Genomic DNA, 13,312 nt, shown 5'->3' on the forward strand with positions numbered 1-13,312 from the left:
GGGCTTATACTGTCTACCTCTGACAAACTCACTCATTTTATGTTCCATAACTTTTGGAACTGCTCATCACTCCCTGGCTTTTCACTCTTTCTGCTCCTGGCTTTCTCAGCATACATTCCCAGGATCTGGCTGGGGAGACTGAACACATGAAGGTGCCACCCTCCAAAACAGAAAATGGGGGAGAAAAGCCTGAGAGGGCAATGGTCATCCCCCAGCTGCAAGTGACCGTCTCAGGACTCTGCCTCACCTACCCACAAAGCTATTACTGATCTGATCACTACCCTGTGATCTGCTCTATTGCAGCACATATCATCCTATAGTATATCCATCAAGTAACCATCATAACTGTCAACACATAGCAGCATTATCTCATAAAATTTTAATCTTCACCTCAACTCCATGAAGTAGGAACTGTCTGCAACCCCATTGTATGGATGAAGAAATGGGCATAATGAAGTTAAGTAACCTGCCCAAGGCCATATTGAGAGTAAGTCTAAGGGATAGGTAGAATGAATAGATAGAGTTCTGTTCTCTGATACAGAGCAGGAACCCCAAAAATGTGTTAGGAATTAAAGGTACCATAGAGGAGCTTTTTTTTTTTTTTTCTAACCATGGCTAGGTATCAACTTAAAAGATAAAGAAGTGGTAAACTTAATAAAAGCTAAAGAAAAGATAAACTTAAAAGATCTAAACAAGTGGTAAGCTTCCTCTTAAAAAACCAGTGGCCAGGAGAGGTCCAGAGATTGCTTATAAATGTCAAAGCTGAGGGTATGGTTCCTACAGAATTACAAAACAATTGATATTTTTGTTTAAACCTTTCTTTTAACAATCAAGATGATGTATAAGCTAGCTATCTGAAACTAGCCTTTTTCACAGCTTCCTTCAAAATGGAATAATATTTTCTCTTACTTTATAAGAATATTCAGTGAATGGTATTATGTCAAGTTTATTCTATGAGTGAATGTTTCTAATTTTCTGAACCTAAGTGATCTTGCAGTTTCAGTTTACTATTTACCTGTTACAAGCTTACAGGTCTGCTATCTACCTGTAAATGGTGTCACCTAGAGGCAGCTACCCTAAATGTCAGTTTTAAGCCCATCGCATATGTGGTAAGGCTTCAGAATTGATTTATCCACATACTAGGGCCACACATGCTGGGTATTGAGACACACGAAGAGACTACGAAGGGGAAAAGTGCAGGATCTCCACCCAGAAGCATCTCAAACTCTAGTAGTCAACCTCTTGCAGTATCTCTAAAGTTATAAGATCCATGGTTTTTGTGAAAAGATTCAGTACATTTTCTAAACATGATATATCATCCAAAAAATAACTGTGATCTGAATTTTTATATATGTAGAATCATATTTTCAGGAACTAAAGGAGCTTGTTATCTAATGATATCATTTTATGAATCCTTTGTAAAAGACTGATCATCGTGCCATTGTTTATTTCATGTAAATATGGGTTTCTATACACAGGGAGACATTTCCCATTCACAGGGAATATGTTCCAGATTCCTTTGAGTCCCATAAGTATTTTGCCAGTGATGGATGAAAAGAACGTTCTATTTCTGAAACAAACTTCTATCACCACGTGTCCATATTTCTCTACAAAATGCTCCCCTTATCAGTGCTCTTCACCATTCTTCCACCTAAATAAAGAATAAGGGGATGCTTTCTTAAAAACTAAAAACTTATAATTTCTCCAGCTACTTTCTAGATATAAATGTGTTCAGAGCAGAAGAACTGTTAAAAATCTTTTCTTTCTGAAGAGTTTTGAGCCTTAGCAGAGAACATCTGTGATAGGAAAATGGTGAGTCAAAATAGCCAAGACTCCCCATATGGTATTAGATTAGATGTGTTTATAGTTAAACACGCCTCTAAAATAAATCAGAGGAGATTTTTTTTTAACTCTCTAGATAAAACATTAAAGCAACAGAAGCAGACTATTACTTTAAAATAGGTGAGAAGGACTTTTATCAAACACATTACCATTTGAGTATCCTTAATACTTATCTGTGGTCCTTGCTCTGCTTGCATTTGAGGTGATTTCTGCCAGTACATTTTTCCCATTAAAGAAATATCCTTGAAAGAGGAAAAGAAAATAATTAAAATAATGTCAATTTTTAAATTTTGTTTATTTTTTAATTGAAGGATAATTGCTTTACAGAATTTTGTTGTTCTCTGTCAAACCTCAACATGAATCAACCATAGGTATACCTATAGCCCCTCCTTTTTGAACCTCCCTGCCATCTCCCTCCCCATCTCACCCACCCCTCTAGGTTGATACAGAGCCCTTGTTTGAGCTTCCTGAGACATACAGCAAATTCCCGTTGGCTATCTATTTTACATTTGGTAATGTAAGTTAATAATGTCAGTTTTAAAGATCACTGAGGCATATTATTCAGTGCAATTAAATGCTAGTCAGTATAACACAGTAAATGAGAAGGCAAAACCAAAGACACAGTAAAAATATTTTGTCTATCATTTCAATGTAAGACTTTTTAAATTACTGACCTCTATAGATATATCATCAGGCTTAATAAAACAATTAGGTAATATTAAATCAGATACTATAAATCACTGCCCTTAAATGGCTGCACGAGAAATTTAAAATCAAAACTAAAATTCAACCTAACCAAGAACAAGAAGGAATATAAATATACTTTAAATGTTAATGGGTAGAACTTCTAGTGTCATTTTCATCATTACTAATGCTAACTGCTATGATATACCCTCAACTCAGCTGAAGTGCTAAGAAACAGCACCCCACAATGTCTAACAGTGAACAGGAATGAAGAGGCCCAGCTTCTGCCCAAACTGCAAAGTCACACACCAGACAGCAGCAGGCAAGTTATCTTGTTTCCCTTTACCTCAGTTTTATCATCCTTAAAATGGACAGTCCTGACTTTTTAAGGCCCCTTTCTCCTCTGGACTTTTAGTAATGTCAGTAGCAAAATATGAACATTCTTTGTACTTTACAATGCTGCTTTTCTACCTTTCCTTTGCTTCCTTAGAAAGATGCAACTGAGGTTACTGGCTTATATGTCTGCCCTCTTGTCATAAATAACTATAAAACTGGACAAAATATAAGGACAATTCTTTTAGGGTTGGACAACAGGAAATGCAAGACTATAATGGCTAAGAGAATGGAAACAAAAAACGTTATGAGCTGAATCACCCCACATTTCTGCCTCACACAATTTTCAGACCACAACACAAGGAGAGAGAAATCACACAGAACCCAGGAACCTCACTGAGTTGCAGAGACAGAAATTAGAGAAGGAAGACAAAGAGGGTAAAATTCGCAGGACACAGTATGGGGAGGAGGGAGCTGCACAGCTAAACAGCTCCAGAAATCTGCAATAGAATCCTTGAGTCTTTGGCTGAATATCAGTCTGCTCAGGAAAATGGTGAAACCCATGAGGCCAAACAAATAAAAACTGCCAGGGGAAAAAAAAGCAATCGCCAAAAAGATGACATCATAATTCCCAGACTTCACACAGTGCTCATTCAGTCGTGTCCAACTCTTTGCAACCCCATGGACTAGCCTGCCAGGCTCCTCTGTCCATGGGATTTTACAGGCAAGAATACTGGAGTAAGTTGCCATTTCCTTCTCCAGGGTATCTCCCCAACTCAGGGATCTAACCCAGATCTCCCACACGGCAGGCAGACTCTTTACTGTCTGAGTCACCAGGGAAAGATAGCGCTAAGCTGTGTCCAACTCTTGCGATCCCATGAACTGTAGCCTACCAGGCTCCTCTGTCCATGGGATTCTCCAGGCAGGAATACTGGAGTGGGCTGCCTCCACACAATGCTAGGAATCATCAGATCTCCCATTAGACATTCTGAATATATGGTACATTCATTACAAACCTCAGACGGATCATATATTAGCCCTAGAGTAAAAACTTCTTTGGACATTAAAAAAATCTTAAATACTTTAAAAGATCAAGCTGATCTTCAAGTAGCTTAACTGCCTAACAGAACAAACTCCAGATCTTTTTAAAGGAAAACAAAAAAATCCAGTACTCTACAATGGAAAATTCACCATGTTCAACACCTAATCAAAAGTTACTACTTATATGAAGAAGCATGAATAGGTAACACATAACCAGAAGAAAAATCAACAGAAAAAGACCCAGAAATGACAGAGACATTGAAATTAAGAGGTAAGAACCTTGAAACTTCTAATATAAATATTATAAATTTTCAAAGATGTAAATATAACGAAGAGCAAATGTAGGCTAAAGACAGAATCAAATGGAATGACTAGATAAAATGTCCACTACCTGAGACAAAATTTTCACTGAGTGGCATGAAAACCAGAGAAAACATTGCAGAAGAAAAGATCAGTTAACCTGAAGACACAGCAAAAGAAGTCACACAAAGTAAATCACTGAGAGAAATGAAAACCAAAACAAAATTAACAAAACACTCACACTAACATATATTTAATTAGAGTCACAGAAAGTAGAGTATGAAGAGAGCAGAAAATATTTGTATAAAAAATAGCCAGATTTTTAAGCCCCCAGTACAAAAAGCTCCATCAACTGTAAGCAAAAATATACAACAAACACATTATCATAAAAATGAAAAAAAGTAATAAACGAAAAAATCTTAGAAGCATCCAAAGACACATTAATTACAAAGACACAAAGAATTATGGCAACTAATTCCCAGGAGGCTCAGTGGTAAAGAATCCACCTGCCAATGCAGGAGATGTAAGAGACACTGATTCAATCCCTGAATCAGGTAGATTCCCTGGAAGAGGGTATGGCAACCCACTCCAGTGCTCTTGCCTGGAAAATTCCATGAACAAAGAAGCCTGGTGGGCTACCATCCAGGGGGTTGCAAAGAACCAAATACAACTGAGTATACAGGCAGATAGACAGAATTACCACAAAGTAACACTGCAGGCTTCTTGTCAGAACAGTGTAAGACAGAAGACAAGGAAGCAACATATTTAGAGCACTGGTACTGAAAGAAAACAATGGTCCACACAGAATTCCATATCCAGCTAAAATATCTTTTAAAACTGAAGGTGGAATACTTTTGTAGCAATCGAAAGGTGAAAAGTTTGATTGCCATCAAAGCTGCATTACAAGAAATGTTAAAGGAAATTCTTCAAGCAGAAGGAGCAACACTTGAATGCATACAGTGAAAATAAATGATAAAATGATTTTAAAAGGGTAAAAAATATACTTTATTTTAAATGATTTTAAAAGTATAAAAAATATACTTTCCCATTTTGAAGTTTTTAAAATATAATAGACTATTTAAAAATGATACATTTTGAGATTTATAACATACATAGAAGTGAAGTATGCACTAATGAGATAACAATAATAGGAGAGGGGAAAAGGAAGTATACATCTCTATGTTTCTTATACTATACACTATTTAGTGGAATAAGCTAGATATACTTATTGTAAATCTCATGCTGCTGCTGCTAAGTCACTTCAGTCATGTCCAACTCTGTGAGACCCCATAGATGGCAGCCAACCAGGCTCCTCCATCCCTGGGATTCTCCAGGCAAGAATACTGGAGTGGGTTGCCATTTCCTTCTCCAATGCATGCATGCACGCTAAGTTGCTTCAGTCATGTCTGACTGTGCAACTCCATGGACAGCAGCCCACCAAGCTCCTCCATCCACAGGACTCTCCAGGCAAGAACACTAGAGTGGGTTGTCATTTCCTGCTCTGGTAAATCCCATAGCATCCACTAAAAGAATAAAACAAAAAGGTAAGTAAACTAACAGTATGAAATAGCATGAAAGGCTTTAAAAAAAAAAAAAAGAAGGCAGGTAAAGTAGAAAAGAGGGGAAAACAACAAATGCAAAAAAATAGAAACCAAATAGCAAGATATAAATATCTTTATAATTTATACATATAAAGTTTTTAAAAACATATAATTTATATATATAATGTATATAAGATATAAATATCAATAATGACTGTTTGGTGGCTCAATACCAAAGAATCCGCCCGCAATGCAGGAGACATGGGTTCGATCCCTGGATCAGGAAGGTCCGCTGGAGAAGAAAATGGCAACCTACTTCATTTTTCTTGCCTGGAGAATCCATGGACACAGTAGCCTGGTGGGCTACAGTCCATGGGGTTGCAAAGAGTTGGACACGACTTAGCGACTAACACTTTAATTTCAATAATTGCATGTAAAAAGTGCTAAATAGTCCAATTAAAAGACAAAGACGGTCACATTGCAGAAAAAACAAGATCCTACTTTATGATTGCTATGGGAAACCTACTTTAAGTATAAAGACACAGGTTAAAGGCAAAAGGATGAAGGAAAATAAAACATGAAAATATCAAGATAAAACAGAACTGATTATATTAACATCAGACAAGGCAGACTTCAAAACAAGAAGTATTAGAAAGAAAAACAGGATCACTGCATCATAAAAAAAAGAGAATCAAGCCCCTCAGAAAACATAATAGTATGCACTGATGACAAAGCTTCAAAAGGCATAAAAAAAAACTAAAAGAACTAAAAACAGAAATTAAAAAAACACCCTATTACAGTTAGAAATTTCAAACAAAGACTATGTGGCTCCAGAGACTACATTTTTTTTAAATTTAATAACTAAACAGTCAATTTGAAATATGAACAACTACAAAAAATTCTTCACAACCTTTTAAGTTTATAAAGGCATCATTAAAACATAAAAACATGACAACAACAGACATCAAATTCAGGATACCATTCCCATCCGAGGTGGAAGAGAATTACTGGAAAGAGATACAAAAGGGGGTGCTGCTTTACTTGCAATTTTCTATTTATTTAAACAATCTGAAGTAAATGTGGTAAAAATAAATAAATTTTGAAAAATCTGAGTGTTTAGTATTTATTCTACAATTAAAATATTTCCTGATAAAAAAAGAAATCTCTCAACATATTTAATGTAGGTAGCATAAAAATGTCAAAGATGGATAAAAACATCTTACTAAAGAAACCTACAGCTTGCATCACTTGTAAACATAAATGCAAAAATCCCAATTAAAATATTTGCAAATCAAACTAATCAGCATATTGAGAAACAAGGCATCTTGGCAAGGGATATTTGTACATCAATATTCATAGTAACACTATTCACAATCACCAAAAAGTAGAAACAAGCTGAATGTCTATAAATAGAATGGAATACTTTTCAGCCAAAAAAAGAAGCAACATACTAACATATGTCACAACATAAATGAACCTCAAAACTATCATGCTAATTGAAAGACACCAGACACAAAAGGTCATATATTTCATGATTCCATTTACATGAAACATCCAGAAGAGGTAAATCCACTGAGTCAGAAAACCAATGTGTGGCTGCCAGGCGCTGGAGGAAGGGCAATTGACAGGGAGTGACTGCTTAATGTATGTGGTATATATCCTTTGGGGATAATGAAATCATTTTGGAACCAGACGTGGGTGATAGTTACTCAACATTGTAAATATACTGATGCCACTGAACTGTACACTTAAAGATGGTTTATTTTACGTCAATTTCACCTCAGTGTAAAAAAAAAAGGGATTGGGTTTGATGAGCACTTGAAAATATTCCCTGCTTCTTTGACACTTCCTAATATAGCAATAAAATTTATACCTGATAGTTCTAAGACATTGTCCAATGACAAAAGAACTTCTTTTGTCTGTATTGTAGTAAATTCATAGAAATAAAGATCACATTTGACATTTTTTTAAAGACATGTAATATAAAAATAATGATTTATTAATATCAATTTTGTTAGTGTTAGATCTAAATTTCAGTAACATAAACTGATGTGGAGGTAACAGATAAGAGTTACTATCATGGTAGCCTCAAGTGACAATCCCATGGGATAACCTGGTTGAGCACACGTTCTGAAGTCAAAAGTTGCTTCAAGTCTTAACTCAAACACCTTAGGGCAGACTTGAATGAGTTACTTAATCTTTCCAGGCCTTGGTTTTGCAAAATGGAGATAATAATAGTGCATACCTCTTATGTTTATCCTTAGGAATAAATGAAATAATACATGAAAACAAAAAATATCATATATGTAATCATACCTATTACTGTTAGCATTGAAATTAAAAAAACAAAATAAATTCCAGATATGAAATAAACATAAAATTATAAGAAATAATTTAACTGAATTACTGAGCATTGAAGAGGACATGACTATATGACTAGAAACCCTGAAAGAATCTATTGCAAAAGTACTAGAAATCATATTATTTAGACATAAAATCAATTCACAAAAACAAATTTAGAAAATGAGAAAAGGAAAAAAAACACAAAAAGCAACAAAAATATAAACTACCAAAACAGTGCCTTAACAAATGTGAGGAAAACTAAAAAACTGAGATATAAAAATTGCCTTGAATCAGAAATTTTGAATGTAGGACTAAAAAGAAAAGCAAAGATAATTTTTTAAAGAAATACGATTAGTGTTTTGCCTAAAAGTGTTTATTTGTTACTCAGTCGCATCCGACTCTTTGTGACCCCATGGACTGTACCCCGCCAGGCTCCTCTGTCCCTGGGATTTTTCAAGCAAGAATACTGCAGTGGGTTGCCATTTCCTTCTCCAGGGGATCTCCTCGACCCAGGAATCAAACTTGGGTTTCCAGCACTGCAGGTGGATTCTTTACCAACTGAGCCATCAGGGAAGCCCCTTTTACCTAAGAGCAGTATTAATTCCATTTTGTCTCTCCAACTGAGTGAGAAACTATAACAACTAGCATTGTTCTTCATTTTACACAAGGTCTGGCACAGTGTTGAACAAATGCTTTTAAAACTTGAGAACTTAGAAAGCTGTGAGCAGTCCAGTTTCACAATCCTAGATATATTTTTCATGTGTTTCTCTGAGCAGTTTCTACCTGTGGTGTCAAACTTAGAACCCAAAACGTCAGAGCTGGAAGGAACCTGAAAGATGAGTAAAGTCTAAAGGAAGCCCACATGTCACAGACACTGAAACCAGAGCTTTGCGCCTCAAAGTGTGCTGGGTAGTGTTCAAAACAAACAGAGACTGGCCTTTTTCCCTAACCTGCTTCCAGCAGAGGAACCAGCAACAGAAGCAGTAGTGTTCTGCTGGCCTGTTAGGCAGGCCCAGTAGTTTTTCAGTCATCTTTAAAAAGTGATGGGAAGAGCAACTTCCCCCTACCCTTCCTCACGCAATCCAGCTGTCCCCAAATGATGCGGGCCGCCAAGATGGAGGCTGAAAGTGTGTTTCTCCCACATATCCATTCATGGTTTCATCAGCACTTATTCAAGTTGCACTGCCTTTAAATGACTTACTATGAAGTTCAAGTTTCAGAAAGAAGGAAAGAAAAGACATTTTTATGGCCCTAAGCAAATACCTGTCCACACAGGTTATTTTCTTGAGAAACTGCCTTGATTTGCATTGACTTTCTCTTGCTTCCCGCAGGCAAAACCCTGCTGGCATTGGCCTGCAGAATCCTGCTCACAGGCACAAGAATGTGCCAGAGCTGCTTTGCACTCGTTCTTAACCACATTTTTTTTTTTAATTAAACAGTTTGTGGGATTGTTCTGGATGGCTGACCCCTGTATTCAGTAAACTGTCACTTCTAAAAAATATGATTAAAAAAATAAAAAAGAACCTGAATGGCAGCCATATAAGTATAAATATCAAAAACATTCATAGTACCATATGCAAATCTTATTACAAACAGACTCTGATATCCCATGTCCAAGATGGTCCCCAGTGATTTCCATCTGCTGGTAATCATGCCCTTGCATAGTCTTCCTCCTCAGTAAATAGGGCCGACTTGTATCATTAATAAGCTACAGTGGAAATGACAGTATGTGGCTATGTCATAAAAGATACTGCAAGTCCAACCTTGTTCTCTCTTAGAATACTTGCTCTAGGGGAAGCCAGATGCCATGTCACAAGGACATTCAAGCTGTCCTACGGTGAGGTCCACACGGTAAGGAACTGAGGTCTCCTGGCAGCAGCCTGCACCAAACTGCCAGTCTTGTGTCTGAGGCATCCTGGAACCAGATCCTTTAGTCCCCAACAATCAAGTCTTCAAATGGCAGCCCCCAACAAGGTCTTGGGGCTTCCCAGGTGGCACAAGTGGTAAAGAACATGCCTGCTACCGCAGGAGACATAAGAGATGCAGGTTCAATCCCTGGGCCTGGAAGATCCCCTGGAGGAGGGTATGGCAACCCACTCCAGTGTTCTTGCCTGGAGAACCCCATGGACAGAGAAGCCTGGCAGGTTACAGTCCATAGGGTCACAAAGAATCAGACACGACTGAAGTGACATAGCACGTGTGCGCATGCACACACGCACACACACACACACGGAGTAAGATCGACCACAATCCCATGACCTCGAGTCAGAGTCATCTAGCTAAGCTGCTCCTGACCCACAGAAACTATGTGAAACAATGCATATTCATGGTTTTAAACTGCTAAATTGTGAGGTGATTTGTTACAAAGAAATCTTCAGATATTTCATGGCAGTTCCTAGAGGACCCAAGACTTCAAGAGCTCAAAGCAATTACCACTCCTATTTAGGTAATAATATGTTTTCTTTCCTATTATCTATAATTACATAATTTTTCTTAGCTCTTTTAAAAGATATATACTGCTTAAGAAAGTCCAATGAAAAGGTAAGTATTTTGTGCTAGGTCTTTACAAAAAGTATGTGCATTAGCAATATATACTGGGTGATACTTAATATGCCTTTCTTTGTCCCACATAATTATCCTGTACATCACGAAATACTATCTGACATTTCATTACCTATGTCAGCAACTTTAAAAGACACGTTAAGCTATAGTATTTGAAACTATAATTTTAATTTTTAGTATTTGAAAACTACACAGTTACAGAGTTAGAGAGCTTACTTGAAGCAGGATACACCAAGAACATGGTTCTTTGTCCTATTACTAGGCAAAACCAAGGAAGGAAATTCTGTAAGTCCCCTAAGAAACATAAATCTATAAGTAATACCCAAGCTATTTTTATTTTAGGCAATGTATACGTCTTCCTTAGTTCAGATGAAGAATGACTAATATCATCCATAAAGGAGAATCAATAATCCAACTTCTGTTATATATTCCCCAAACCAAATTCAAACTCCTCCAAACTTCTCTCACATGGATCTAGGAGTGGAAATGATTCAGCAGAGTCCATTTGGCAAAACTAATACAATTATGTAAAGTTTTAAAAATAAAATTAAATTAAAAAAATAAAATAAAATGAAAAAATAAAGCCTTCTAATATCACATATGATTTAATAACATAAATTCTTCAATAATAAAATTCAGGTCTCCAAGTGTAAGCATATTTTTATTTACAACATTTGACAAATATGTATTTATAGTTAACTCTTAAGTCTGAGGAACTATGTGATGTAAGGGATAAAAAGACAAAATATAATAATCTTGCCTCCAGGTCATTTAGCATTCATTTGATCCATCCTACTAAAAACAGAAAGACAAGTAAGACTCGATTCCAATCACTTAGGTATTCACAGCCTAGACAGACAAATGTACTGGTATGTATGTAAATAACAATAGTATGTGCCATAAGAGAGGTAGAAAGTAAATTTGTACCATGGAGTTAGGGCAAGGAGGGGACAGATTAAATATTTTTAGAATAGAAGGCAGTGTTTCCTTAAAATAGGCATGAGAGAAAGGTAGGATCTAAATGTGTCTGGGGAATTCAAAGGGCATTTAGTGTGGAAAAATACTCTTTGGGCAGATTTTTAGGTCCTTTCTCTTCCCCAAGGGGCAGGCACACACATGCCACTTACTAAAGATAAGCAGGGTGAGGATAGAGGCTATATTCACACTGGCTCCTTCACTTCCTACCCCCCATGTCTATTTTCAAGGGATGGGAATAAGTCTTTTGGCTGTGTGCCCCAGAGGGATGGAGTGGGGAGGGAGGAGGGAGGAGGGTTCAGGATGGGGAGCACATGTATACCTGTGGTGGATTCATTTTGATATTTGGCAAAACTAATACAATTGTGTAAAGTTTAAAAATAAAATAAAATTTAAAAAAATAAAAATAAAAAATAAAATGGCTTTCCTGATAGCCAGATTTCAATTCAAAAGCGAAATCATTCTATTCATCTGGTTTATATGAAGTTGTTAGAATGTGTACCACATTATCTACATTCTTACTTTCCCTCCTCCCACTTTGCGAATTTTAGGAGCAAGGAAGTTCATCTGTTGGGGAAAGCAAGGAGCTTACTCAAGTCATCAAGTGATTCAATCAACATTCTCAGTCAGAAGCATCAAAAACAGGCTCTTGTCATATAAGAGGCACTGGGAGACGGGCAAGACTCACAGAATCAGTGGGAGAAGGACCAAAGGAGTCACAGGATCAAGAAGCAAGAAATATCATAATAGTGTTTTAGCAAGAATAGACTTGCCAGGCTTCCTCATGACACAATGGCTCAGAATGAACCTTTACCACTCGTGCCACTACTTGGCACAAGCAATGATGGGCCAATTCCAAGCCCAGAGCTCAAGAGGTCCTGCATTTTACTGTCTTGAGCTTCTGCTGTCACTGTGAGAAAAGCATGGCTGGTCAAACCAATGGGTTCAGGGTGAAAACATGCATGGATGTGCCTGCTCTACATGTTAGTCCCAAAAGGGAAACCCAGGGGCAGAGCTGTTCCAGTTAAAGTCTCCCGTTGACCCACTGATACATGAACAATTGGACCTGCAGACCCATATGCAAGTTCAGATCAGATCAAATAACTCCAGCCAAGAGATGTGAGAGCTCTAATAATACTGTCATAAGCCACTAGATTCGGAGAGCTGCTGTTACACAGCATTAGCTGACTGATATACCTGGTGATTGACATTAGATTGCAAGAGAAAAGTATGAGGCTAGTAAGGTTAAATCATGAAGCACCCTCTAGGTTATCTACACTTTGGAGTTGGACCCTATCCTGTGATTAGTAGGAATCCAGCCAAATTTTTGTGAGAAATAACACAATAACACGTATCTGGTAAATAAACTTCAGTGAGGGTAAGAACTGGCAGTTGGTCCTGAAGATGTTGAAAGGATTCACATGAAAGCTGATGAGGGCCTAACTTAAGATACAGTCAGTGGAAATAAGATTTAAAAGAATATTCTCTTTAAATTCTCATTCTTGGGACTCTCCTGGTGGTCCAGTGGTTAAGAATCTGTCTTCCAATGCAGGGGATGCAGAATCAATCCCTGGTTGGGAAACTAAGATCCCACACGCTGCAGGGTAACTAAACCCAACTAGAGAGGCCACATCCTACAGCTACTGAGCCCACACACTATAGATCTATAGAGTCCACGCTCTGCAACAAGA

At 37.2% G+C, this 13,312-nt stretch overlaps 1 protein-coding gene across 1 annotated transcript in view; it reads right to left on the minus strand.

The window, feature by feature from the left end:
• TTC6 (tetratricopeptide repeat domain 6) overlaps nucleotides 1-13,312 on the minus strand; it is a 207,088-nt gene that overhangs the window by 136,703 nt on the left and 57,073 nt on the right. The window contains exon 3 of the mRNA XM_025270952.3: nucleotides 1,992-2,084. Coding sequence (XP_025126737.3) covers nucleotides 1,992-2,084 — 93 coding nt within the window. The remainder of the gene's footprint in view (nucleotides 1-1,991; nucleotides 2,085-13,312) is intronic.

Source organism: Bubalus bubalis, chromosome 20, assembly GCF_019923935.1.
Source record: "Bubalus bubalis isolate 160015118507 breed Murrah chromosome 20, NDDB_SH_1, whole genome shotgun sequence".
Taxonomy (NCBI): Eukaryota; Metazoa; Chordata; class Mammalia; order Artiodactyla; family Bovidae; genus Bubalus; species Bubalus bubalis.